General features: G+C 44.0%; 2 protein-coding genes across 4 annotated transcripts in view; one reads left to right on the forward strand and one right to left on the reverse strand.

The window, feature by feature from the left end:
- Positions 1-6,472: 6,472 nt before the first annotated feature.
- Positions 6,473-8,274, forward strand: LOC108074401 (uncharacterized). Its single transcript, XM_070284604.1, has 2 exons — positions 6,473-6,535; positions 6,603-8,274. The coding sequence occupies exon 2, from the start codon at positions 6,714-6,716 to the stop codon at positions 8,148-8,150; it is 1,437 nt and encodes a 478-aa protein (XP_070140705.1). The 5' UTR covers positions 6,473-6,535; positions 6,603-6,713; the 3' UTR covers positions 8,151-8,274.
- A 3,525-nt stretch (positions 8,275-11,799) lies between these two features.
- Positions 11,800-26,147, reverse strand: part of robo2 (roundabout 2) — a 44,604-nt gene continuing 30,256 nt past the window's right edge. For all 3 annotated transcript variants that reach the window (XM_017166443.3, XM_070284222.1, XM_070284220.1), the window contains 9 exons: positions 25,325-25,456; positions 24,182-25,119; positions 23,959-24,078; positions 23,456-23,873; positions 19,787-19,882; positions 19,463-19,709; positions 19,207-19,370; positions 16,888-17,179; positions 11,800-14,394 (listed from right to left, as the gene is read on the reverse strand). In XM_017166443.3, the coding sequence (XP_017021932.1) occupies positions 13,365-14,394; positions 16,888-17,179; positions 19,207-19,370; positions 19,463-19,709; positions 19,787-19,882; positions 23,456-23,873; positions 23,959-24,078; positions 24,182-25,119; positions 25,325-25,456 (3,437 nt within the window). In that variant the 3' untranslated portion in view covers positions 11,800-13,364. The remainder of the gene's footprint in view (positions 14,395-16,887; positions 17,180-19,206; positions 19,371-19,462; positions 19,710-19,786; positions 19,883-23,455; positions 23,874-23,958; positions 24,079-24,181; positions 25,120-25,324; positions 25,457-26,147) is intronic.

Here is a 26,147-nt window from a genome sequence, read left to right on the forward strand (position 1 = left end):
TATAAGCTCTTGGGAATGATAAATAGCCGGGCTCAAGTGGCCGCCCAGGCACAAAGCGACCTGCAGGCCAAAAGAGCTTCTCACCTTTTGGCACAAGACGGAGGGAATCCTGGAGAAAAGCAAGCCCGGAAAGGCGGCAGGGATAAGCCCGAAACCGTAATGAAAATGAGATGAAAATTATTGCAACGTAAATCAGGCGCCCAGCTGGGAATATCCCCCAGTGTCTGGCTTCTGGTTATCCAGCATCGCCAACTCCCCACATTATCCCCCGTTTTCCACTGCTTAATTTGGCTTTCATTGCTTTGGTTCGTTTCTTCCCATTTTTTCCCTCCATTTTCCGATTTGCGAGCGGCCTGACATGAATTATTTAACGATCTCCAGCTGTGTTGATGCGATTTTCGCCGAGGATGCCTCTAAATTAAAGCCCTAACCAGCTTAATGCAATGACAACCGCAAAGGGGAAGAGCGAATATAGGAGCGCAAAAAAAGAATCCTTCATTTAATACAACAATGTGTGGGTCAGAACAATAAGCGATTCCCCCTCAGGAGTCCCTTTCACTTCTCGGTCTGCCAGGACTTAACTCTTTGTGCCGACGTCGACTTTCCAATTTCTAGTGAAAAATCCCGCGAATGAACCTGTAAACAACACACTAGGTGGACCTATGAAAGCCTGCACAGGAGGGACTACGGCAGCCAAGAGAGAGACAGACAGGAAAAACAAAGGGAAAACCCAAAAATGCAAAGAAAAATCGACTAAGAATGATGGCGGTTAGGGAGAGTATACCCTCGAATAAATGATGACCTGGAATCATGTCAAAAAAAAAACATTGTAGATTTAAGTATTACAAAAGCTTATTGGTTTTTAATAAAGCTAAACATTTCAATGAGGAAATGAAAAGCTTAAAATTGTAGATTTTCAAGAAAGTTACCGTATACATATATAAATCTTAAGTTATTTAAATTTAGGTTCACAATAATATATATTTAATAATGAAATATACTGTAATCTATATATTTTTAATACATTTATACATTCTTTGCAATGGAAATTGTTCTGTTCTAATATTCCCCTCAATTCCGAATAACAAACTTTCCCTGATGGAATTCTCACTCGGCCAAAAACCAAATGAAATCTTCTCTGCGGGAGGTCGAGGAAAGCTAGTATCTGTATCTGCGGATGCAAACTGCAATGGCCCCAATGTATCTATATCCGCAGTGCCAATGTGTCTGCGAGGCCATGTGAGTGTGTGTCCGAAACAGTTTGCAACAAACTCGTGTGCATTGCCGGGCGAAAAATCCTAAAACCAAATAAAATCCGCTCCGCAGTTGAACCCACTTGAAATATATATATTTTTGGCAATGAAAATAACCCCCACAACGCAGGAGAAATGGAATAAAAAAGTTGTTATAATAAATGGAATGAAGAGCCAAAGCGTGTTGGGCGGCGAGGGAATGTTGCAACAGCGGCAGTGGCAGCAGCACCAACAAAGTGCAGTCAGAGCATCCTAGCAGATAATCCCTGGGAAATTTGTCTAACTTTCCTATTTCCCCCGAGCCCGCTTCGAGTTTCCCCACACCCGCTAAGGCTGATGAATGACGCCGCTGCTGTGCAAATTATAAGAGCAATTTGCATTATGTGGGTGGCGCTCGTCTTTAGCGCCCTGATCCCCCAAATTTCCATCGCCCTTTTCCGCTGCGGATTAAGCATCGCACATTGTTACCAGCTGCGTGGCGAATGAAATTTTAGATTGCCGAGTTAGTTATGGCGGTTAAGTGGGGCACAATATATTAGGAGGCCACTCGGCTAATGATGGCAGCTTTAAAACCTTACAAAATTTATGATAAAAAATAAGCTAATGTACCTACTTTATGATTAATATTTTGCTTTGCAATTTCAATTCAAACCTTTTTTTTCGAATCCATTGAAATGCTTCTGCTTTGATCTCTGCTCATAAATGTAAGCGCAAAGTTCGACCTAAAACAATTCTCCCCCATTGAGCAGTTCCGCTGACATCATCGCTTTTCCAACTTGTTTCCCCCATAAAAATATCCTCACATCCCGGCAATCATCTAATTGAAATCGAGATGAGATCAACCGTACTAACTCTCACACCGAGCCCACTACGAAAACCATTCAATAGTAGACTTGGAACGAAATCCGCTTCCACCCCCGTGATGGAATAATTGCAAATACATAAATAAGTTGATGGTGGATCGGGCTTTAAAGCGTAATAAATTTTGAATGCGCCATTAGCATGATTTATGCCCATTTAATTTTTCATAACAATGAAAAAAGCACAACGGCAACACACAGGACACACGGGATGACAAACAGGACAGGCCGGCATTAGCAGGACAATAGAGCAGGAAGTTCGAGCGAGGGGAACTCTCATCATAAACAAGAGTGCATAAAAAATGCTGCGAACGAGGCGACAAGCGGCAACATAATTGAATAGTAAAAGCGTTGCACTGAAATTAACCACCACAAAATGACGCAAATAATGTTAAAAGGTTGGGTGGAGTGGGCAGGAGGTTGGCATGGTCACTGCCATGTACGGACGATTAAGTTTCATTGAAATTGAATTACATTAAAAAAGAGGAAATGGCAAAGGCGAGAAGGAAAGTGCAAAAGGCAAACGTTTCATTCAGCGGGTCCTGCCAGGACAATAGTGCACAAATTAACTTACAAAAGCTAAATAAAAATTGCCAACGCGGCAGCCAACGTGTGGACGTTCTGACTGGACGCATTTCCCTTTTATCCTTGCAGCCTGCCATCTGCCTTAATTTCAGTCCTGCCTCGCCCTCTGTAGTTTACGGCTTTGGGCTTGTTTATGCCAAGTTCTTATCGCGCTTATTGTCATCCAACCAACCAGACCGGGCCACCCCGAGCAAACAAAATAAGCAGCCCGAAAACGAGTTGCTTATAAAGTAATTTGCGGATTTATTAAAAGTTTTCAGCGCCTCCAGACGCACTCTTTGTCTGACTGGAAAAGGCTGTTTTCCCTTAGCCACTGCCATCATCTCCTTGGCTCCCAGCGACTGCGGCCAATTAGTTTGCCTAATTCCTGAGGTGAAACGCAAAACGCTTTAATTGAATTCTGCGGTTCACGGCGGGAAACCCCACTTGAGAGGTATTTAATCAGTTGAAAAAGTTTTAGCAACTAAATGGAACCTCTTAGATGGCATTTTTTAAAGTATTGATATAAGAGTCCAATGTATTTTCATCTCCTTAACTTTATTATCTTCCCTACTTCAAAATCCAAAACTCGTTAGACCTACATTTTTCCTCTTTCAACTTTAGTCTATGATTTAAATATTATCCCAGCAGATGTTTCATTTTTCCCCGGGTGGGTTAACGGCACTTCCTTTGTCTAAGTTTTCTTCGCACAAATAAATCAAAAAGGAACTCATCACCACACGACAAAATAGCAGCAGCCACATAAATCTACTTGACGCAGCAAGACCCCAACTTCGTACAGACCCCCCTGGCAGTGGGTGAGATTTATGAAACAGTCAAGTATTTTCTATTTAAGTTAATAACAATCATAATAATGGCAACGGCAAAATTGATGCAGCCCAAGCTGTGAGGGCGCAGGAAACGTTGCAGGGGGAAGTACGGGAGTGGAGCACACACACAACCTGATGATAGATGATAGATGATGTGCATATAAGCGCAAATAAACACAAGATTCGCTCTTGTCTACGAAAATAAGTTCCATTTTTCCTGCGGGGAGTCCTTGAAGCGGGGCCAGGAACCTTCTTGGCAGAGCGAACGTAATAAGCCATAAGGTGTCCTGCATGTCGGCGTCTGCTTGGGGTAAAAGTCTTTGCATATTTGAGCAGCTTGTTGTTTCATTGTACTTTGTGCATTTCTGTGACATTCGCTTAAAAATTCCATTACACTAAGCTCGAATTACAAACATCAGCATTGGATACGAAGCTGTTAGCAAGGAAAATGTCTTAAAAAGGAGGAGGCTCGATACCCTGCATTCATAAAACTGGCTTGTATATTTCTTGTTTACTTGTTTGAAACCCAATTATTGATGTATTTATATTCATAACAAATATATTACTTTGACAGTCTTATAGAACTCTGACCTAAACCCCAGCACCCCCTTCAAAGGGTATCGCAAATCTCATTTCAGGCAGCGTTGAACACACAAAATATGAAATATATCAGACTGGCAGTGGAAAATATTTGGCTTTTAGGGAGAGTCCTGGCCTGGGCTTTCTCCTTTCACCCAGAAATATCATTTCACTTTTCATTAGGCTGCAGAGAGCACTCGAGCAGCTGTCGGGCTTGTGATTTTCAGTAGCCTGCGGCTGCACTTACCCAACACCTTGAGATATTCTCAAATTCGGCGAAAACTTTGCACAAAATACGTTCTAATGCCGTTCCAGGAACTTTGTAATCAAATTAAATTTGTGTATTTAGCAACAAGTTAAACAACAAATTTCCATAGTTCCCCAGGCAGCAGCCAGAACTACGACGAGGGTCAAATAAAAATGCCCGCCGGCAGTCAAATATCTTTGATTTTTCTCTGAACTCTGGCAAAAGTACGGCACTGATGGATTGTGGTTAGCCCCCAGGAAATGGCCCAACCAATCCTCCCCCTCAGACTCATTAAATTTTTAATCATCCTGTTGTTTGTAGCCTAACCATAACTGTCAATAGCAATTAGTGGAGGGGCCAAAATGAATGTGTCTCCGCAGCACTTGGGTTAAGTGTATGGTTCTCGTCTCGTGGATGCCGGGTCAGGATTTTGAGGTCAAGAGAAGTCAATTATGCCGGAGGCGTGACTGTGCGTACATCAATTTAATTATAACTTCTAAGCTGCCTTTTTGCCAGCGCTCTATATATCTGAGGTATATCTAAAGATATATTGTTTCTATTCAGTTTAAATTTCACTTTATAGATATATAGTTATACCACATTTCTTCAACTGTTAGTGACTAGCCTAAGATCTTGCAAATATCCTTAAACAAGACAATGCCAATTTCAACGCTTAATTAGGCAAAGACTGCAGTAAGTTCCACGCCTTGTTGAAATAAGCTGGGAAGCCTTTAAGCGGCTCCCAGACAGACAATGGCCAAAACAAGAAAACTATTTATGTCTGTCCAGGTATTCGCCATTCAGGGGTAATTTCCCTAATGCGATTTGGGCCCAGAACGAAACGAAACTCGCCCCAGCTCGAGTCTCCGCACAGATGGTCATAATTAACACACGTTGTCAGTCGTCAGTCTGGCAGGAGGAAAAGCAGAGGAGCTGGAAAGATGAGTGCCAGACAGACGGCAAACCAAACCGAAAACCCAAACGAAAGTTTCCCAGTGCCGCCAGATGATAGTGGGGAGAAGTTTTCTGGGAAGCAAAATACACACATGACAATAATAATTATTGTCTTGATTATGCTCCCGTGCATGTTTTACTTGGCCAAGTTTGCCATTTAGCCAAATTGCCAGACATTTGTCTTCCTCTCGGCTTGGTCTGGTTATCCTGCTTATATCCCATTTATCTCTGGCATTTTTATGCTCCATCTTCACCTTGAGCGGCGCCTGGAGCTCCTCGCTTAAGAGCTTTTCATTTAGCTTAATTAACTTATAACAATTTTTATGCTGGTTTATCGTCTTAATTAATAACCGCCAGGCATAAATCGTGAGAGGGATTACACTTTAAGTGTATTTTGTGACAGTTTTGTTGATGATTTGGTGAGGTTCTTTAAACCTTAAACTTGCTTGGAATATTATAATGATGTTTTATGCAATGAAACAATATTTCCTTTGATTTAATTTTCTGTTTATAAGATTCTGAAAATATATGACCAATTTCTTACAGAGCTTGTACGATTCGCATTTAATTTTCTTCAAGTGTTCGCTTTGATTTATAGTGAGCTAATCAAAGGACTCAATCAGGCCAAAAGAAATGCGTCTCGAATACAACTAATTTATTTAAAATGCTCATTCATGTCATGCCGAATTCTTGGCCATTCATCAAAAGTCAAACGCAAGGGAAGGACACGGGTCAGTCGACGCGTCGCGTCCTTTGTGCTGGTTCGACTTGACCTGACCCCAGACCCACCGCCATCTTATCCGTCTTCGTCTGCCCTCCGAAGCTCCGCAATTAATATTGAAAAGCTCAAGAACTCCGGCACCGGCATCAACATAAGGATCGGGATAAGGGTAACGAATGGTTGAATGAATGGCCGTCCAAATCAAGATGATGATGGAGCTGGTGAAAGCGAGCGTGTGACAAATGTCCTGCTGCCAGTTCTGAAAAGATTTTCTTGAATTCTGACAAAACATTTTGGACGTTGGTACGGTGGGTGTGGGTAATTAATTGAACTCCTAGCAGATAGTTACTGCCCGAAGGCTTCTTTGAAGTCAAATGAAGTTTTGGGACAATGACGAGGGTCGAAAAAAATGTTTCCTCACCATTTTAGTTCTGTTAACTATAAATTGAGTTAGCACAAACTGTTGTTAGTTCTATTAAAACAAAGTAGGAATGATGCTGCACTCAAAACAATAAAAGTTCAAAAATGTAAGCCTGATAATGACAGTCATAATCGATATATGAGATCATAGACTCAGCTGATACAACTACTCAGCTTCGGCGAGGACAACAACAGCTGCCACATCCTGGCCATCGCCATCGAGAAGAACGAAAGCGAGGCGGCAGTTCTGGTTCCCCAACAGATTCAGACATCAGTGAAGCCGACATGGACACCGCGAGTACATCAAAGTCTTCGAAGTCGTCGAAGGGGTTAAAGTCTTCGAAGTCTTCCTTAAAGCGCTCGTCGCTTTCTTGCAGTGACAACGACAGCAAAGCCAAAAAATTTATGAAAGGGGTTACCTGCTCGTCCAGTCCCAAGGATGTCACCCGGAGCGGTCGTGTGGTACGAAGGCGCCTGGAAAAACAGTTTGACTACTTATCCTCGCAGTCGGAGGACTCTTTGAGTTTATCATCGCTGGACAGTGACGATGAGTTCCAGTTGAACTCCTGCAACAAGGAGCCGAATTGGTCAAGTCGCAAGCGACGCCGCTCCACTCACAGAAGCAGCGGCAAGCTGATCACTAAACTTATCTACCTAGATATGGAGCCACCATTGGCAACTATTATGCATGAACCATTCGCCGATTTAGACCTGAACAATGATGCCGATCTTAAGACCCGGATTCACAAGTTCCTGGGCCTGATACCACCTCGGCGCAAGTTGTACAATCTTGAGGATCAAGATTACCTGGAGCCAGATGGGCGCAAGGACAAGACGCAGGACGATACGATGACGCTCGTCAATGCTTTTACAATGGAGACCGACACACCAGACTACATCAAGGCCCCGATCGATCTGACTCACCTGCCCAGCGAGAAGTGGCGGGCAAACAACTGTCGCCGGCACAAGGGCTGCCTCAGCTGCCTGGAGGAGCATCCGCTCTCCTACAGCTTCCTAGATTCGTTTAACCCCGCATCTTCTATCAAACTGTGCCATCCTCAGGCGCTGGAATATCGCAAGAGCGACTTCAAGAGCTGCAAGCGGGAGCTGGCTAAGCTCCTGTTCAACGTTTTCAATCATGCCGTCTTCCACTGCGCCCTGCAGCCGGACATAGTTTGGAAGCGCAGTTTGAAAAAGCCCTGTTCTTGCGAAATGTCCATTGATTCGACCGGTCGGCGCTCGGCCCGCCTGCTTTTGTGGGAGAATATCAAGCATCCGGGCAATCTGATCAAACCCCTTCTCCACGAAATGTGCCATGCCGCAGCCTTTGTCTTAAACCGTGAGACGGGTCATGGCAAGGCTTGTCGCCAGTGGGCCTACAAGGCCTATCAACAGCTGATGGAGCTGCCGCTAATAGAGGTTTGCAGTGCCCGGTTCAAGTACCTGTGCTCCATGTGCGGTCGCAGGTCCTACGGCCTCATGGACTTTGCTGGGGCCAAGGAGATGCTGCGCTGTCACTACTGCCAGTTCGAGGTGGTAGTGGAGCCGTGGAGCGTACACGACGGCATCCATAAGGTCACGACAATGACGGAGTTCAAGACTTTTGTTTTGGGTAAATACCAGCAGTTGGAGAAGCAGGAAGGGAGCAGCTCGCATAGCTCCAAGATGGGATGCTTGAACCAACAGTATCTGGAGACGAAACTAAAGGCGGCCTGTGATTAATCCAAAGTCCAATACCTTTCTATTCATATTTTCTTTCTTTGTTTTAGTTTTTCTTTTAAGTGTTGCATATTTATAAATTTGTTCTGTTGCTTAATGTAGTTATATTCAATAGCTAAATATTAACATCAATTCTTAGGTTAAACACAAGTTGGTTGATATTTTATATAAAACTGAACTCAAACTTCTTTAAAACAATTGTAAAAGCTGTCCATTATAGTTTCTTTCAAGCTGGCAAATTCCCTCGTCTTCAAGGCAAAATATCCCCCAAGCTAATTGAACTTTTCAGCCGAGTTTAATAAGCGTTGAGCTGTGAAAATTTGTCAGTCAGTCAGTCGGTCCGCAGCGGCTTAGCCATTATGTGGGCGTGGCGTGACTGGGCAATTATTTTGGGCCCGATGCCAGGGTGCCATGCTTAATGAGCTATAAGTATCTGAAAACTGTCGAGGCATTTGCATGATGATGTGGCAATATCTCCGGCTTGTATATCGCATGTATATCTGGCTGCCACTAAGTATGCAACAAAGTTTTTGACAAACGACGCCGACTGTCGCGGGGGCGGCGCTGGCAATTAATTGCCCAACTTGATGAGACAGCACAGTGAGAGCGATCCATGAGTGGCCAACTGAGAAATGAGAACGCAGAATCATTCCCGTCATGGCCATCGCATTACGTCTCATTAATGTTTTGAATGCATCGCGGAAATCAGTCATTTCCACCCGCAAAACGAGAATGAGCACAATTTTTGTTGAACTCTGTAAACTTTCCAAGTGATTTTTCAGCTAACAAAAAAGCACCGATGACATCGCAGACTAGCCAAAAAAAAAAAAAAAAGAAAAAACACAGAGCAAAAGTCAACCCTCACAAAAAAAAAAAGGAAGAGAGTGGGAAAAACAGGAGAGGAAAATGTTTTTCAATTGAATTGATTTTGAATGCGCTCCGTCTGACTTGTGTCTGTATTTGGTCCATTGAAAAGTGCGTACTTTACTACAACTGAACACAACCACCCACTACACTGAGGGAAAAATAAGGTTAAACTGAAATAGATTTGGAAAAAATTGGATTAAAATTGCAGTGAGCTATTAAAATTTAAAATGTAACATTAAGAAGAGATTTCTTATTTACAAAACATTTATTAAGAACTGAAAAATACCCCTTCAAAATTAAAAAAAATTGTATTAAAAATTTATTTCAAGTGCATCCTCCCTGGCTTTTGTCTGGTCTCGTGTCTGCCACGCCTACAGCAGCATCCTCCTCCCCTGGGGACAAAGTCCCACCCCTGACTCCACTCATCTGCTCAGCATCCAATGCATTGATTGACTTTTGCGTTGACATTTGCGCCGGGTTATCACTTCTTTGGGGGATTCCCCAGCTGGTGCCCCTCCCCAATTCGACATTGTGTCCCCCACAATAAACGCATTATGTTGCCATTAGTTGAGTGCCAGAAGAGCCTTCCGCTTGTTTGCCAGCTTCCGCTTTTGTCCTGCGTCTGTCGTGCGTTTGTTCGCTTGTTTATTTGTTTGTTTGTTTGCCTTTCCACCTAACAATAAAAAATTTCCACTCAATGGGGGCGGCTCGAAGGAAAAACTTGAAAAGTTTTCATGCCTCGGATTGTTAATTTAGTTAAACAGTTCTCAAGTTGAACATCGCGGTGCTGCACATTAAAGTTGATTGAATGGGGAATATCGTTTAGTTAAGCTTTAAAATTTAAAAAACCTTCCAAGGCAGTCATAAAGATATATAGGTTCTATATTTAATTTACGTAGACACACCTTCAAATATATTTAATGTACTGTAGAATTAATAGCCTTATAATAGGGTGCATAAAGTCAATAAGTTTGAAGTGCCATATGACTCTCTCGCAAGCTTAAAGTTAAACTAGAATAGAATATATATGTTATTCATCTAGTGGGTTCTGTCAAACTTTCCCACTTTTCATACTCCCTTGAGCTTAATTTAAGCCACTTCAATTATGTAAACGATCAAACATAAATGGCTTCACTGTCCATTAAAAGTTGCGATTAACATGTAAACAATCATGGGCAATTGCTGGCTGAGCAGGAGCCCTGCGAGTCCCCTTATGCGTATCCTTCCGCTGACAGCATAAAAATAACACATAATCATTTTATTAGCTCAAGGAGAACGGTGCAGTGAAGCATGGGAGTCGTTACGCCGGATGGTCCATCCTGTTGCTATATCGCCAGTTCGCCGGAATCAAGTCGACTGAAAGGAGCCCAGCCCTGCGTCGTCCTCGATGTCCTCGATGCTGTTGTTACAGTTGCTCCTGCTACTTGGGTTAACATGCTGCATTGGTGGCTCCGCTCCAATCATGGGCCATGTGTGTGCGTGGGCCGAGCAAGCCAGTGGAAGTTTTCTCGTTAGCGAAACTAATTATCCGTTGTCGCTGTCAGCAAATTTATCGTTAAACGCTAGGTGACAAGTTGAAGCCGAACGCATCTGTTACCCCAACAAAGCCCCATCTGTCTGCCAAAACCCCATGCGAGAGTTCTTTAAGAGGACATTGCCTGACTTGGCGATTTGCTTTGCTAAGAACACAAGATAAACAATGACTATGGCTATTGCCTCTTGAGCTATCAAATGATAATACATTTGGGCAAGAGACGAGGTCGCCTTGTTTCTCTCCTCAAATTTGTTACTTAATTCTTTGGTGTTCGATTTTAAATGAATCAAAAAGGATTTAAATTTTTAGTTAGTTTAATTTTCATTTAAATACCATTTTTACTTACTTTCTCCTTCTCCTCTAGATAATTAAATTATAATTTAACATTGCGATGGTTTCTTTTTCCCATTAAAAAACCGCAACTCACAAATGTTGTTCCGCTTTCCTTACTCACTCTCCAGCCGCCTCACTCTCCATTATTTTGTGCACCGGAAATGGTTGTCGATTTGCAACAAATGGCCTCCGGATGTTGCCACATGGCGCACGTGGAAGCTTGGAGCGGGAAAAAATTTGCGGGATTTTTGTAACTCTAACCCCTTGGGGCCATTAATTGCCTAGCACGTAATTATTTTGTAGTTAAAACGGGCGCGGTCTCCCCGTTTTAACCCTTCCTCTGCCGAAAAGCACACTCGGTTGCATGGAGGAGTCATGCATAATTTGGGTCTCGGAGTTTGCAGCTAATTAAAAGCGCGTCGCCCGTCTGAAATTAGTTGGGCGAAAGGGGTGAGCAGATGGGGGATGGGGTTGTAAATGGATTGGGGATGCGTGGCCGAGCATTCACAGGTGGCAACTTGTGACATTTCAATTAGCGGAGCCAGAGTAAAGGCGATACTGGAAATTGTATGTTTGCCGTTGTGTTTTCTTCGGATTTTCTCTTTAAAATATATAAATTTAGATTTTAAATTAATTAAAAAGGTTTTCTGCAAGACCACAAGCGATTTCAAATCACATAAAAAGATGCCTAAAAATATGCAACACTTTATGCCTGCAACTTTAATATTAATTTCGTGAGAAATATTCAACGATTATTAAAACCCCATCCCAAGAGATAAATTCAATTGCAATAAAACAGCAACAGATCAAATCAGTTTCCATCATTCCAGCTGTGGAATATTTACCGAAGAAAATCAACAAAAGCCAAACCGTAAATAGCAGTAAAAAAACAAAGCTTTCGCAAACGTTTTTGCTTGTTTTAATTTCATAATTATGGCATTTTTATTTTCGCTTTTGTAATTGCTACATTGTAAATACGTATTCAATATCAATAATTACAATTACGCATAGACACACATACGAAACGCACTTAATTACCATCATTTTGGGTGCGATAAACAACATGCTAAATGAACTTGTGTGTGCTGAACGTCCTTTCAGCCGAGATTTCGGCACAAATCGTTGGATATATCTATAAATAATTGTCTGCGTTTGAGTACAGTTCATTAGTGCGAACCAAAGAAGTCAACAAAATGCTTTTTGTTTTGCTTTCTGGCTCGAAATTGAAGGATTTTTTTTGTATATATGCCTTGGTGGTATTTTTTTTAATGCAGTTTCTATTACTATGCTGGTTATATAGGTCTATATGTATGTATGTATGTATAGGGTAGTTAAACAACAACTAATTAATGGGGTTGGGGGGTGAGGGGCTGCTATGATTATTACATTTTAAATTACTATATGCACAATTTATTCACTTGTCTGTAATTCTTTATGTTTATATATTATTTGTTATGTCTACTCATTTGTGTTCACATTTGCATAATTGGATTGAATAATTCATTTGATATTTATAGAGATATATATACGTATAATTACCTACAGCTAGGGCATTACAATATGTACACTTAGCGGATAAACATTCACGGGCATCTGTCCGTATGCTTAGCCTAATTACGAACCCCTTAAGTAGCTAACAAATGCGGCCCCATCGATCTATCTAAATCGGTTTACATATCCTAGAGCTAAAGCAGAGTTTTGGCTATCATCGTCTGCATACTTGGAGGAACTTATCATACGTTCGTTATAAACATTTACAGTGATCTGGCTACAGCTATCCTTAGTCTACGGTGTAACGAAAGCAGTTTCTTAGTCAGAGATTTAGCGCGAGATAGAGATAGATAGAGCAGGAGAGATGTCGAAGGGGGTAATATGTCTATCACTAGCATAGGGCCGAAGGCTCATAGATAAGTGAGCTCGGCTTTTCTTTAAATAGAAAAGAAATCTTGTAATACTAATCAAACTATAAGTAAACTCATGCAATCCTCGCACTCTGTCAGTCTCAGTCTTGGTCACAAATTCAACATGTGACAAATGCAGCAAAAGGAACGAGCGAACATGTGACTTCTTCCAAGAGTAAACTCCTTTCAAATTTTACATTTTATAAGAAATAAATATGCAGTATCCTCTTTTACTTAAATCAAGATTACTGATAATAATAATCAAAGTAATGGCCTCAATCGATAACCGAAAAGGGTAAAGTCGTTCACTGCTTCGCTCGTTCCAATGTCGCTCCTTACTCTTAACTCTCCAACCCTTTCCCAGCAAAAATCCTTTCCTTTCGCCTTTCCCATATCCTGTTTCCCTTTCTACTCAAAATTCTCCACTCCTCCGTTGTTGAAGCGTTCGCACCAAGCCAGCAACTCCCGCACCTCCCTGGCATAGAGCTGCTCCTGGGAGGGAGACTCCAGCTGGCTCTGCGATTGGGATCGGGACTTGGATTGAGATTGAGATTGGCCCAGGGATGAACCGCCGGGCAGGGGTCAGACATTGTGGCAAGCTGGCTGACTGCTGCTGCCGCTTCCCGAGTTGCTGAGCAGGCTCCTCTCGCTGGCCACACTGCCGGGGGCATAGATCAGCTCGTTGGGCTCCTTGCTGGACTCCTGGCCATTCTTCCGACTGCCTCGAGTGCTCTGGTTCCGCCAGGATTGGAGGTGCGGCGAGGGTTGCATCAGTTCTGCCGGATGCTGTGGCACCAGGGGAAGCAACTGCTGCTGCTGTTGCTGCTGCAAGGGCGGCTGTTGCTCGTCCACCTTAACGTACAGTCTCTCCATATCATCCAGATCCCCATCCGCCGTGTGGTACAGAGCGTGCTCATCCTCGTGTGACATCAACATGGCCATGGGAGAAGGCGATCCGCCGCAACCGGAATCGGCGAGGCCGTTGTAGCACAAGGAGGAGCCATCCAAGTCGAGCAGATTCTGCTGGTTCTTACCCTGGTCCGTGTTGAGGACCTTGAAGCGAGCACTGTCCCTGCCGATACTGCAATTTGGCGGCAACTGCTGACGCCTCACACTGGCAAACTGCGAGGATATCGGCGAGGATTGCTTGGCTCCGGGGGCAGCCTCGTACGTGTGGCAGTTGCTCAACTTGTTCTCGGTGATGTGAATGTGCCGCTGCTTGTCCTTCGGGTAATAATACTGCTCGGAGTACACGGAGCGCGGGGCTCCCGAATTGCTGGGGTAGATCTCGCTGGTGGTGGACATCTGCTGATAGATGTTACCCGGAGGCAGTTGCTGCTGCTGCTGGTGAGCCTGATGTTGCTGGAGTTGCTGCTGCTGCTGCTGCTGCTGGTAGTGGGGATGCATTGGCCTTTGGAGGCCATAACCGGGAACTGGTCGCTGTTGATAACGCGGCTGCTGCTGCTGCTGTTGCTGGTGGGGATTCACGATCGAGGAGGTGGCGTATGGGGCGGGCGAGGCATTGCCATGACGGCCGTACTCGCTGGGCGCTTTGCCGAAACTGGACACTTCCGCGTAGTCCGTGGGAATGTTGGAATACTCGCCCACGTACCTGCAAATGAACAGATAAAAACAAACACAGAGTTGAAAAAAGGCAGACTCGGTTATTACTCGGCTTGTTTATTACAATATTTCTGACCCGGTGGTTCTCCCACTTTGGTTATAAATTTGTGCGATTTATGGCGCGGCGGAAATTTGCATTTTTGGTCCTGCTGCTAGCTGCTGGATGCTGGCTGCTGGTGCGTGTTTTTCCAAGCGGAAAAATGTGAATTTAGTTGGGATTTCCCGTACATTCATATATCTCATGCACTCCCCCCCAAACACACACACACATGGCCAAGATCAGGTGAGAAAATAGTGCTAGAGACGGTTATCCTTACATCCATTAAATAAATTACCAGCTTAAAACAAAAGGCGAAAACGTTGGCGGGAATTCCCAAAAGCATCCCCAATTTCCGTACCCCCAGCCACGGCTCCCCCTCATTCTCACATTTTTAGCATTATTTTCGTATTTAAATACTGAAAGCGGATTAACCTGGCGGAGCCATCGCGAACCGAACTCACAAACCGCCCAACAAAAAAAGGAAGAGAACGAGAACATTTTTAAAACTCTGAAATGCTTGTAAAAATATACGGCGCATTGATGGAGTTGCCATGGCGAAGGGGATAAAGCGAGGGCACTCCACATAGAAGGCTTTTAATGCCCTTAATGAGTGGCGCTGTGGAATGAAAGTTGGTCCTGTACATGGAATAGTAATGAGCTTGTCAATGTCCGCCTGAGCGTGGCATAAAAAACATTTAAACTTATTAAACGAATTAATTCTGATAAATCTAAAGACAGCTCCACTTAATCCCTAAAAAAAGGAGTCATAGTCAAGTGTAAAATTCTCCGTTCCTGTATAATATTCTCCAAAATTGGTCAGAGAGTAAACCCAGTTTCCCTTGCACATATGACACTCATTATTGTGCGATTACTTTTATTGTTATGGTTATTATTATTTTGTTGCAATACTTATTAAAATTTCTGTTAAATTGCAACTGAAATTGCAGGGGGGAAAGCAGGGAAAGATGAGACTCATTTTCAATTTGCGTTTTAATGGCTAATTAAGTGTGCAAAAATAATTATAATTATCTGGGCGCCGTATTTATTTACAGTAGTCGCTTGGAAAAACATTCTCGTTTAATATTCGAGCAGGCCAGCGCATTTTTAAATTAAATAATTTCGGTTTTGCCTTCCTCAACTTTTTAAAAATATTTTTTTTAGCATGACTCTTTGGCTTTTGATGCCTGATTGGCATTTAATTGCCATCGGATGGACAGCAGCTGGGCTGCCGGGACACACAATAAATATATATTTTTTTATTAAGTAGATTTTTCATAATATTTTTCCGGTAAAGCGATTATGTTTTAAGAGGTTTGCGAATTTACCAAAGTGAGGGTCAAATTGCATTTTAATAATTGAATAGACTAACAATTGTTAGCGCACAATTGTTGTGCACAATTTTTCTTAAATTTAAAGAGTTTGGCTTTCGTTTTTCACACCACTTAAAACAATTTGGTATAATTTGTGGCCAACGCAATATTAGCCGCAAATAAATAACAATTACAATTCGATGCCAGAAACATTGCGCCAAAACATTTTCGAGCCTAAACAATATTTTTTCAGCCCCATTCGCTGGCTCTCCTGCATTTGCCAGGGGCCAGACAAATAAATTAGATCGCCCTAGGCCAGATTCTGGCCGCTAAATGGATTTAGCTTTGATTTGCCATCTACCGCAAAACTAATTGCAAATGCGTGGCCAAAATTATGCATAGCATATTTTATTCCAGCCCTGAAACCCTTCCCGTTTCCTAACAAACTTAAAGCTGCCTTAAAGCCGACCCTCTGAGCCATTGGTAATTGCATTGCTCTTTTTTGGCGGCGCAAACTCAACTGGGCATTGGCCAAAAATCAACATAAATAGCGTGGCCAACATTTCTATTCCTAACTTGATTTTGCCTATGACCCAGGGGAGAGCGAAAGAAAAACTCGACTGAAAAGTGAGCTTTTTGGTGTGTTTTCCTTTTTTGAGTTTCCTTTTTTTGTTCTTTGTGTTTTCGGAATTTTCTTCCTTTCTTTTTTTTGGTAGTCGCCGCGGCAGAAAAATGCAATTTCACAGTTTGGTGAATTTTTATTGTCGTCGCTTTGAGCTGTCAGGTTGTAAGAATACTCTATACTCTACTCGACTCAAAAGGTGGTTGGTTGGGTTTTATGACTAAATTAGAAAACTAAGGACAGTAAAAACAATTAAAGCAAATACAGGAGTTTGAAAATAAGATTGTTTTATATATTCCTAAATGTTTTTAAGCTTAAGAAAACATTTGTACAATTAATATATTTGCTACAAAAGCAATTCTTTCTTATTTTTTGTTTCAAGAATTAAAAAATTAAAAACAAGGGAGTCCTTACAATGATTTTCTCAAGAGCATTCCAAACCGAGTATTTATTTTAGTCTCTTCCTCCCCCCACTTATTGTTGGATTGGTTTTTTCGGGGTAAAACTTACCGCTGCTGATTGCGTTCACTGCCGTGTCCTCCATGAATGTCATCGACGCCACTGGCACCGCTGCCCGCACCGCCAGAGCCACCGGAACCGGCACCACCACCACCGCCGGCCGGTGAGCCCGGGGCACCGCACACCGGCGCGTAGTCCGCTATGTGATCCTTTTGCATCTCCAGCGAGTCGCCGCTGGGCGAGGGACGCCACACCATTCCGCCGGTGGAGGAGTCCAGCCAGTAGCCATTCCCGTTGCGAGTCGATAGGTTCGGCATTTTGAGCACGTCGTTCGTGTGATTGCCTGCAGGTGAGACGAGGAGAGAGGGACAAATGGGAGACAGTCAGTCAGAGCAATTAAATGTGGTGCAACAAATTGTGAGCCGAATAAATTGCATTCCGGAAATTAAACAAAAACATACAAAAGAGAGTTCAGTTCAACTGAGCAGCCTAGACAGACGGGTGTTCCCACAAAGGGATTCGCTGGATGAAATCGAAGAGATTTCTGGTGGTATTTGCAATCAAGTAACTTGTATAATACACTAAAATAATCAATGAATGTTGACTAAGTTGTAAAGAAAGCTTTATAATTTTATATTCTAAGATATTCTAAGGAATGCTAGTTTTTAAAAAGAATCCTTAGTAAAAAGTATACTGAAAAGATCACGTTCATTTACACATTTATATAGTATTCAGTTTTTAACGACCATTTTCATTGCTGGAATCAAAAAATTCCCCCTTCTATAAACTGAACGCATTAAAACAATATTATCTCCATCCAGCAAAGTCGCGGATGAAATTTTCCCAGTCTCTGCGGCAACCAAATCAAATAAATTATTGTCAATTTTCCACTTGCATTGCCTGCTCACAAAACGCATCAGCACAGCAGCACAGCAACTGCAACTGCAACAAAATGGGCTGCATAAAAAATGCAACCAATTAAACTGTCCCCGGGTTATAACTGAGCATCAAGCAAGTGTTTTATAGCCCGCCACCTCCTGTCTACTGTTCTCGTATATTTTTGCATTTTTTTTTCAGTTGGTTGCAGGTATTTCTGAACCCCTTTTCCCATTCTTTGTTCTCCCTCTCTGCTGCTTAGTTTATGGTAAATGGCGCCCATGAATATGCAACGCGTTTTTGTTGCCTTTTTTCAGGCCATTTTGGATTTTTTGGCTTTGACTTGTCTGCGCAATTGTTGAGCGCTGAGTTGTGACAGCACAATGTGTTGCTTCACTGGCAATATTTTAGGATTAAAGTAGTAGCTATCTGATGGTAAAATTCGTTAGAAATAAATAAATATATATATATAGCATTTGCCGTCGCATCGAAGCTTAGGATTCCCAACGGGTTTAAGCTTAGATCGAAGGGTAAGATAATGAAACGATCTATTAACAAGTTCTTTTTGTTGTTTTTGGCTCCAGTTTTTGGTGTTCATTAAATCGAAGCCGACTGAGACCTCAAGTCCTGCAATTACGAATGTTATATCACTTTAAGTTAGGCCCATTTGATTTCATTTCACTTTCCATTTCCACTCTATTTCTATTCCCTTTTCGAAAGCTTAGTATGCCCAAAAAATCTCCACAATTTCCCAGGCCCCCATGACAACCATTTGGGGTAATCGTCTAAGCCAAAATGCCCAATTCCCCAGTCAACAGGCCACTACCTGCTCTCCTCACTTTACCGCTCACCTCGTAATGCTGCTAATTTCAATTAGACCACAAGGTGTCCCCTATAGCCCTCCCTTCTCCATTTGCACATATGTATATGTATCTATGCATAGTTATGTATACTGGTAGGTAGCTGGCCGGCACACACAACTTGTTGGTTAATAATGCACACAAAACTAAATGCATAATTGCAATGGCAGCCATTAGGGGGTTGAGCCGAGGAATTCCGGAGGGCGAGCGGAAGGGGAAGTCAACTAGGGAAAGTCGGCGCCGTCACGTGCAAAATGTTAATTTCTATTATGTGTGCGGCATGTCAGCGTTAGTGTGTGTGTATGTGCCTGGTGCTCTGCTTCCTCCCTGCCTGCTAAAATATTTATTCGCACCTATTTTGGACTTTTTATTTCAGCCCGTGCCTGTTGTTGTTGTTGTTGTTGTGTCCAGCAATGGGAAATTAGCGTTATTTATATATGCAAATGTGTGTGTGGCATGTCTGGCGAGGAAGGAAACGAAAACTAGCAGCTCGCAACGGATGCAGAGCTCGAGGGCTGCAGCAACTCCCTATCACTATACGGAGCATGTACAGTAAAAGAAATGAAAATATATTCAGCCTATCCTAGCAGAAGCTATTTATAATCTAACAATTAACATTTTGCAGTGTACTTACCACGCATGGTATTCAGGGCCGACTGCTTCATCATCATGTGCTTGCGCTTCACAAAGACCATTGCGCCAAAGGACAGCATAAGGATGGCCAGAATGGCGCCCAGGAGTATTATGAACCAGGGCTGTGTCAGCACATCGTTAACATGGTCCTGATTGATGGGATAGCTAAGGGACGAGACCAAAAATTTATAAATAGAAAGTAAGTATTTTCTATTAAAGACCTAAAATAGACAGGCCGTGCAGGTCCTTAAACTTACCGCTGATTGATGAACGGATCCAGGCGCTTCGTGATGGGATCCAAACGCAATGTGGCCGGGACACAATAGGGACCGATTCCGGCATTGTTTCCCGCTGCCACGCCCACCGTGTACATGACTCCCTCGGTGAGATTGGCCAAAACCAAGGTCGGTGAAGCAGCATCGATGGTGACATTGGTCAGAATTCTGGAGAAATTATGAGCGGTGTCAATGCCCCGCACTATGACGTGGTAGTTCAAGAGAATGCCTGAAAAAGTGCATCGAATTTATGTTAATTACACTATTTTGCAATATCTTAGTGTTGGTTTAAACTCTTAAACTCACCATGCCGATCCTTCAGCTCAGGTGCCTTCCATTTCAAAAACACCGCCGAGGAATTGAGCAGCAGTGCCTCCATTCCATATGGCGCTTCATTGGGAACTGCAAAGGAAAACGAATTGGTGCGGGTTAGATTGGGATTCGTGCCTGGGTAGAGATTGAGAAGCAAAGTTAAATGGCTTTTTGATTGTGGTGCGTGATGTCACCCAACTGACGTCCGCTCTAATGAGATTTGGTGGCCGTAATTAATTAGCATTTAGTGTGTGGGACCTGGCTGGGAAAGCTCTGGAAACACCGGCCACTAGTTCCGGGTGTTGACTCCAGGGGCTCAGACACATCCTGCCTGCACATTCGAGTGCGTATAAAAAGGGGGAGCTAAAGAGTTGAATACCAACAATGCTATCCTTTCCATTCTCACAGTTGCAGCTCACTTCACTCATAGTACTGGCATCCCTTCTTCATTTGTTTATTTATTTCCTGCTGTCGCTTTTTACAAGTGGCTACACCTAAAACAACGGGATGTTTTTAATCGTTCTTTACGATAAACTAAACTAAACTTTGTAGAAAATCTATGGACTTCCCAAACCTTTAGTGAGGCTCTTTCTTGAGTTTGAAAATTAATTTAACTCATTTTCATTATTGTAAATTTGTTGTATAATTTCCTAGATTTTCCAGCATTTTCCCAAGTGCAACCCTTATCGCCTTCATGCTCCTTTCCATTCCTTTCCCTTCCCCAGACCCGGTATCTTTTTGTGTGTGCGACTGAGTGAAGCAATTTCTTTAAATAAACACACACGTGCAAAATTCTCAACGAGACAAAAGTGGGAGACCGGGAAAACAAAGCGGAGAATGAGCGAAATCTCTAAATAGGCAACGTCTAGCGAATCTAGCGGAGTGTGAAGTGGAGTGCAGTTCTTCTTCTGTGTTTTTTTTTTTTGGCTTTGTTGTCACCCAAACCCTCTACTGTCCTCCAAGTCCCCTTCCTCCAGGGACATTGCGACATGCTAAAGTGCTTGTCGTGCTTTTGTCTATGCGGGCGCTGTTTTTTTCTCCTTCTTGTACCCCTCTTTGCTTTCTTCCTGGTGCTTTCTACTCCTGGATTCGCCGTCGCCGTCGTCTTCGCCTTTTCTTCCGCTGATGAGGCACCGCGATGCTTAACACGTAGCTGCCATTGTGTGGCATAAATGACCCCCGGGCGCTCGAGATTCAGGAATTGTCTCAGACACACACGGGCAAGCAATTGAAAAGCTCCAAATTGGCTATGTGATCACTTGGAGTGCAGCTGCAACCAACGACAGCTTATCTAAATGCTGCTTCGGAGGCTTTATTCTATAGTCTGTGCTAAAAATATGACTCATCTCGTTTCGGGGGTTAATTTGATAGTGGCAAAGTGACTCAGATTGGGTTGCATGTGACTGAAGGGATAAGTGACCACTCCTTATTCGCCATTTTTGTGTCGGTGTGCAATATATCAAATTGAAATTCTCCTGAACGGACAGCGTACAACGGACAAACTGGAATGTATTTCATTTTTTATATAAGCAGTGAAACGCTTCAAGAGGGGAAATGTTAGCATACTCTAAAGAAAAGTTAAACTCAACTTAGTTGATTGTCATTTAAAATCCTTCAAGGGTTCCCTTAAACCCAAAGCTCCTGCAGAGCATTCCCCAGTCGCCAAGTCCCCGTAGAAACTTTTACTGTAGAGTATACCTTCTAACATTCACCAGGCGGAGTAAAGCACACCTTTATTTGCCAACTTCCGACGTGGGTAAAAATGTTTCCTGTCGCCCGGGAAAAAGGACTCGCTGGGACTGCCTGTTCTCCCCGTTTAAGGCAAACGCGCATCAAATTTGCATTGCCAGCACTGCACATTTTTGTGGCTCACTGTAGGGGCGGAGGAGCAGGCACTGAGTGCTTCATATAGCAGCAATAATTGTTGTTTATCTTTACACAATTGCGTTGGCAATTTCTTTGAGTTGCTCCCACCGCCGAGCAGCAGTGTTGCCTTGGATGTTGTTGTCAGCAAAAGTCAGACGACGCTCAAGTGAAAATGTGATGCATACGAAATGAGTTTTGATTTGACGACAGCAGGGAGCAGAAAGGGACTAGCAGGTGGACCTGGACCGGCAGAGAGCGCAACGTTTGTGCATTTTATATTGCTGCGGTTGCTGCTACGTCTGTTGACTTATTTGCGGCACTGTGAGAGGTCTCCCAGAGTCTCCTTCTCCCACTGCTTACCCTTTGCAGCTTGCAGCTTAGCGTGGCTTTTGTTTTTAATTATTTTCTTTTCAATTTTGCTCCTTTTTCGGGTCCTTTTCTCATTGAGACTTGTTCACTTTTTGGTGCACTTTCGGTGGTGCTGCTGCCGGAAGTTTTTATATCTCAACAGCTTCACCGGTGATGGAATGAAGTGATAAACCTGTCTGGAAAGTTTCCTTCCTTTTTTTTCTCGTCGAGTTTGCATTTTTCCTGGCTGGCAGCAAGTTTTCCGTTTCCGTTTAAAACAATCTTATCTGACATACTCCCCGACTGTCAATGATATTTTTGGATGGCCTAATCCTTTGGATTCGCTCCGCGGAATCCTCTAACCGCCCCGCAATACAACACATGTAAATCGCCAACATCAAGTATTCCGCACACAAACCGCATTTGATTTGGAACTCTTTTTGATTCCCCAACTGGAAATGTTATCCACGTGGATTTGACATCCTTACCTTGCTGCGGATATCGCCGGTTGGGCGCTCCCGACATTGTTCGGGATTTAAGTACGCATGATTTGCTTTTTGTCGGTGCTCAGTGATTGACATACATACTTTCCATTATTCGCCCTATAACGTGACCCCCTAAAAAAATAAGTAACCAAAAAACCTACCGAGCTGCCTACGCCCTTTTTTTCGCTTATGCGACCCAGGCAAAAATAATTTGCGATTATGCGGCCCGCATTGAGCGCAGCTGATGTCCGCCAAGGATAAAGGCTCCCTCCCTCTCGCTTTATGTTCTGACATTTTCCTTTTACCGCTCATATCCTTTTATTGAATTTAGGTTATTGTTGCAATGCAAAAAGTGCCCTGTAACCCGCCGCCTTCTGCATTTGTCACATGAGGCTCAGGCTCAGGCTTGGGGTTGGGTTGGGGGTTGCTCTGGCACACAGCTACAAGGGGTAGTTTGTTGTAAAGGTATTTTTACGGTTTGTTGGATTGCGCTGGATTTGATGCACATGCTTCATTAGATCTGGCGGGAGAAGGTCCCGCGACTACAGTGCAGACAATTGGATATAAATCCTGAGTGACAGAACGTAGCAACAGTCTATATAAAGCTGGAAATGGAATTTCATAAGTCCGACTGCGAAGATAGCAATCGAAAGATATCCTATATGTTTAGTAAAGATCTAATCTTAAGCTATATGTATTATTTCCTATTTCTAAAAGTTTTGTTTAACTGTAAATGTTTCCAAGACTTCTAAATTTAGTTTTGAATGACTTAATTGAAGGAAGACTGATAGAACTTGACTTGACTGAACAATCCGTGTTTCCCTTAGCGAGAGCTCACTGCTATTCGGCACTGTACTTTACTGTAAGGAGTGTTTACAAATTCAAATATCCAAATCCCATATCAAAGTGGCTAAGAATCAGTGTAAGAACCCTCTGTGTATCCCTTAAATGTTGTTCAACTTACCATCTTCAAGGGTGCGGGCGATGCGCGAGTTCGACGGCTTGCCCTCGACGGATTTGTAAAATGGCACAATGAAAAATTCATACAGCGTGTACTGGACGAGACCGGTGATGGTGCAGGATGAGGCTCCACCTCCATTCAGAATCGTCAGCATGCGGTATTTGGTGCTCAGTGCGGCCGGGGTTGATGAGGACGATGATGCCGGGGAAGCTCCTCCACCCTGGCTGGTGTCCCCATCACGTTTGCCGGCAGCGGCAATATTTGGTTTTGTCGAAATCAATGCGGATGCCGAGGCGGACGCGGAGGCGGAGCCCAGCAACGGATTGGTATTGGCCGTAACAGGCGCCGGATTGTTGACTATTGGATTTGGCAACTGTCTAGCGTAGACATAGAAGCCCTCGACGTATTTGCCATTGATGATCTGCATGAATAAGGCAGGCGGCGCATGAGGTGACGATGAGCAATGGGATGAGGGGGACACAGAGGCCCGTGAGTCGATTACTTACCTGCCAGGTGAGCTTCATGCTGGTGGAGTCCACCACGCTGGCGTTGCTCAGCTCGACAACATCTCCGGACAGGAGGCTGGCACGAGCCTCGCTCAGATCCAGGCCACTGTTGAAGTATCGCTGTAAAACCGAAGTATAGAAAATAATAAATAATAATTGGGAATTTATTATGAAGATATACACTAATTGGTGTAAAATCTCTTTTGTAGCATTCTCAACTTACCGTTCCCACAGTTATGGGCTCCGACATCGGACTGGGCAATGAGAGGCCATGGGAGTTCTCCGCTCGGATCAGGAAGAAGTAATTTACGCCCGGCAGCAGGCCTGTTTGGGTAAATGTCGTGTTCTGCACCCTGGTGCCCACAGCCACCCAGCCGTCCGTTTCGTTTTTGCCAAACATCTCGATTACATAGCCCACCAGGCTGGAGCCACCCACTTTGTTGCTCCTCGTCCAGCTGAGCGTCACTGAGTTTTCGCCCTTCTCCACCATCTGTGGTTTCCCCGGGGGCCCGGGATAGGTGGAAAGCTCCGCAGCTCGGTAGAATTTAATATTCGGATTGGTGGGCGTGTCCAGGCGAAGGTAGCCGCTCCAGGAGGATTTGCCATTTCGATTGCTGGCCACACAGGTGTATAAGCCCTCGTCCTCGTGCCGCTGAAGATCGGAAATGGTCAGGGCACCAGCATCCGAGAGATTCCTGCGCTCGTGCTCCTGCACATCGATGGGTATGCCATCTAGGTACCACGAGACTTGTGGCACAGGCGTGCCCAGCGTCCGGCAAGGCAGCACCACAATTGACTTAACGGGCAACGTCTGATTCACGGGGCCCTGTTCAATAATCGGCGGCGGGAGCTCGAATTGCGTATCGACATTGACCACAGTCCTGCTGCTGACACTGCCGACGGCGTTCAGGGCATTGCAGGTGACCACCTTGCCAGAATCCTCGCGGGCAAATCGAGCTATCGAGAGCACTGAGCGACCCTCGGGCGTGAGGGTAACTTCCATGCGTCCGTCCCGGTAGCCGGGCAGGAGCAGGGAGCTATTGCCCTCCACCGACCAGTAGAGGGTCGGCCTGGGGTGTCCATTCGCCTGGCATTCGAACAGCACTTCATCACCGATCTCCACTAGTTGATTCTTGGGGCGTATCACAAATTTGGGGGGCGCTGAAAGAAGCGGGTTAATGTTAGCACAGGGAGAAATAATGCGAAATTATGAAGAAAACCAAGCAATATAAAAAGCAGTATATCTTTTCTTAATATTCGCAACTATTTACAACATGAAATTATTTGGATTTTATGTTTGCTTGACCGGTTTTTCTATCAGTGCACTCCTTGAGCAGTTGGCGCTGCTTTCAGGCAATTAACTTACCGTGAACGGTGAGGATGCCCGTGGCAGTGATGCCGCCCACCGCATTGTCCGCCTCGCAACTGTACTCGCCCATGTCCTCCAGCGTGACGTCGTCCAGCTTGAGACTCCGGTCCTCAAGTACGTGCACACGACCTGTCGAATCAACGTAGAAATAGGGGAAATGAATCTCATGTGTGTGTGTGGGTGGGAGGCTTCTCTATCCCGCCCAGACTCGACTCCATTCGAAAGAAAAACAAACTTTGTGGCTGTCTGTCCCTGTGCTTCTGAGCTCTGGGTTCTGGGTTCTGGGCTCTGCTTCTACTTCGTTAGTAGTTCAAGTGGCGTAAAAATGGCCAAGCCGTATTCTCCGCAGCCGGAGAGCCAAATAACCGCAGCAAAGTAAGCCAAGACAAGATACGACTACGACATACAAAAGTACCTCTCTTTCCGCCGCCTTCCTTCCCAGGAGTAGCACCTTTTGTGGTTTTTCCTCACAATAAACAGAAAGAAAAGACAACGGAGGGGGTCGGCCGACTGCCTCTGCTTGTGCTTTCTTTTTGGTTGGTTGACTGCGAAATAGGTTTTAAATGTGGGTGCCAGTGCTACTCCACCTTATCCCTGCTCACCTCGCCTGGCCACTGTGCCAATTGTTTGCTTAACAAAAGTTTAGGACAACAACCGAGGCAGCCAGCTCGCTCTCCGGTGGAATCTTTTCTGCTGCTACTATTTTCTTTGAGGTCTTTAAAGAAGCGTAAACTAGGTAGGGGTTGGCTGGTGGTGATGTCTCCCCGAGTGAGGGGTTAGTTGCACTTCCCCCGGGGTTGCCAACTGACTCTGTCTGAAG

This window comes from Drosophila kikkawai, chromosome 2R (genome assembly GCF_030179895.1).
Source record: "Drosophila kikkawai strain 14028-0561.14 chromosome 2R, DkikHiC1v2, whole genome shotgun sequence".
In the NCBI taxonomy this organism is placed as follows: domain Eukaryota; kingdom Metazoa; phylum Arthropoda; class Insecta; order Diptera; family Drosophilidae; genus Drosophila; species Drosophila kikkawai.

Bases quoted from the DNA above. Each gene is read 5' to 3' on its own strand.
- LOC108074401 (XM_070284604.1), top strand. From the start codon at position 6,714: ATGGACACCGCGAGTACATCAAAGTCTTCGAAGTCGTCGAAGGGGTTA.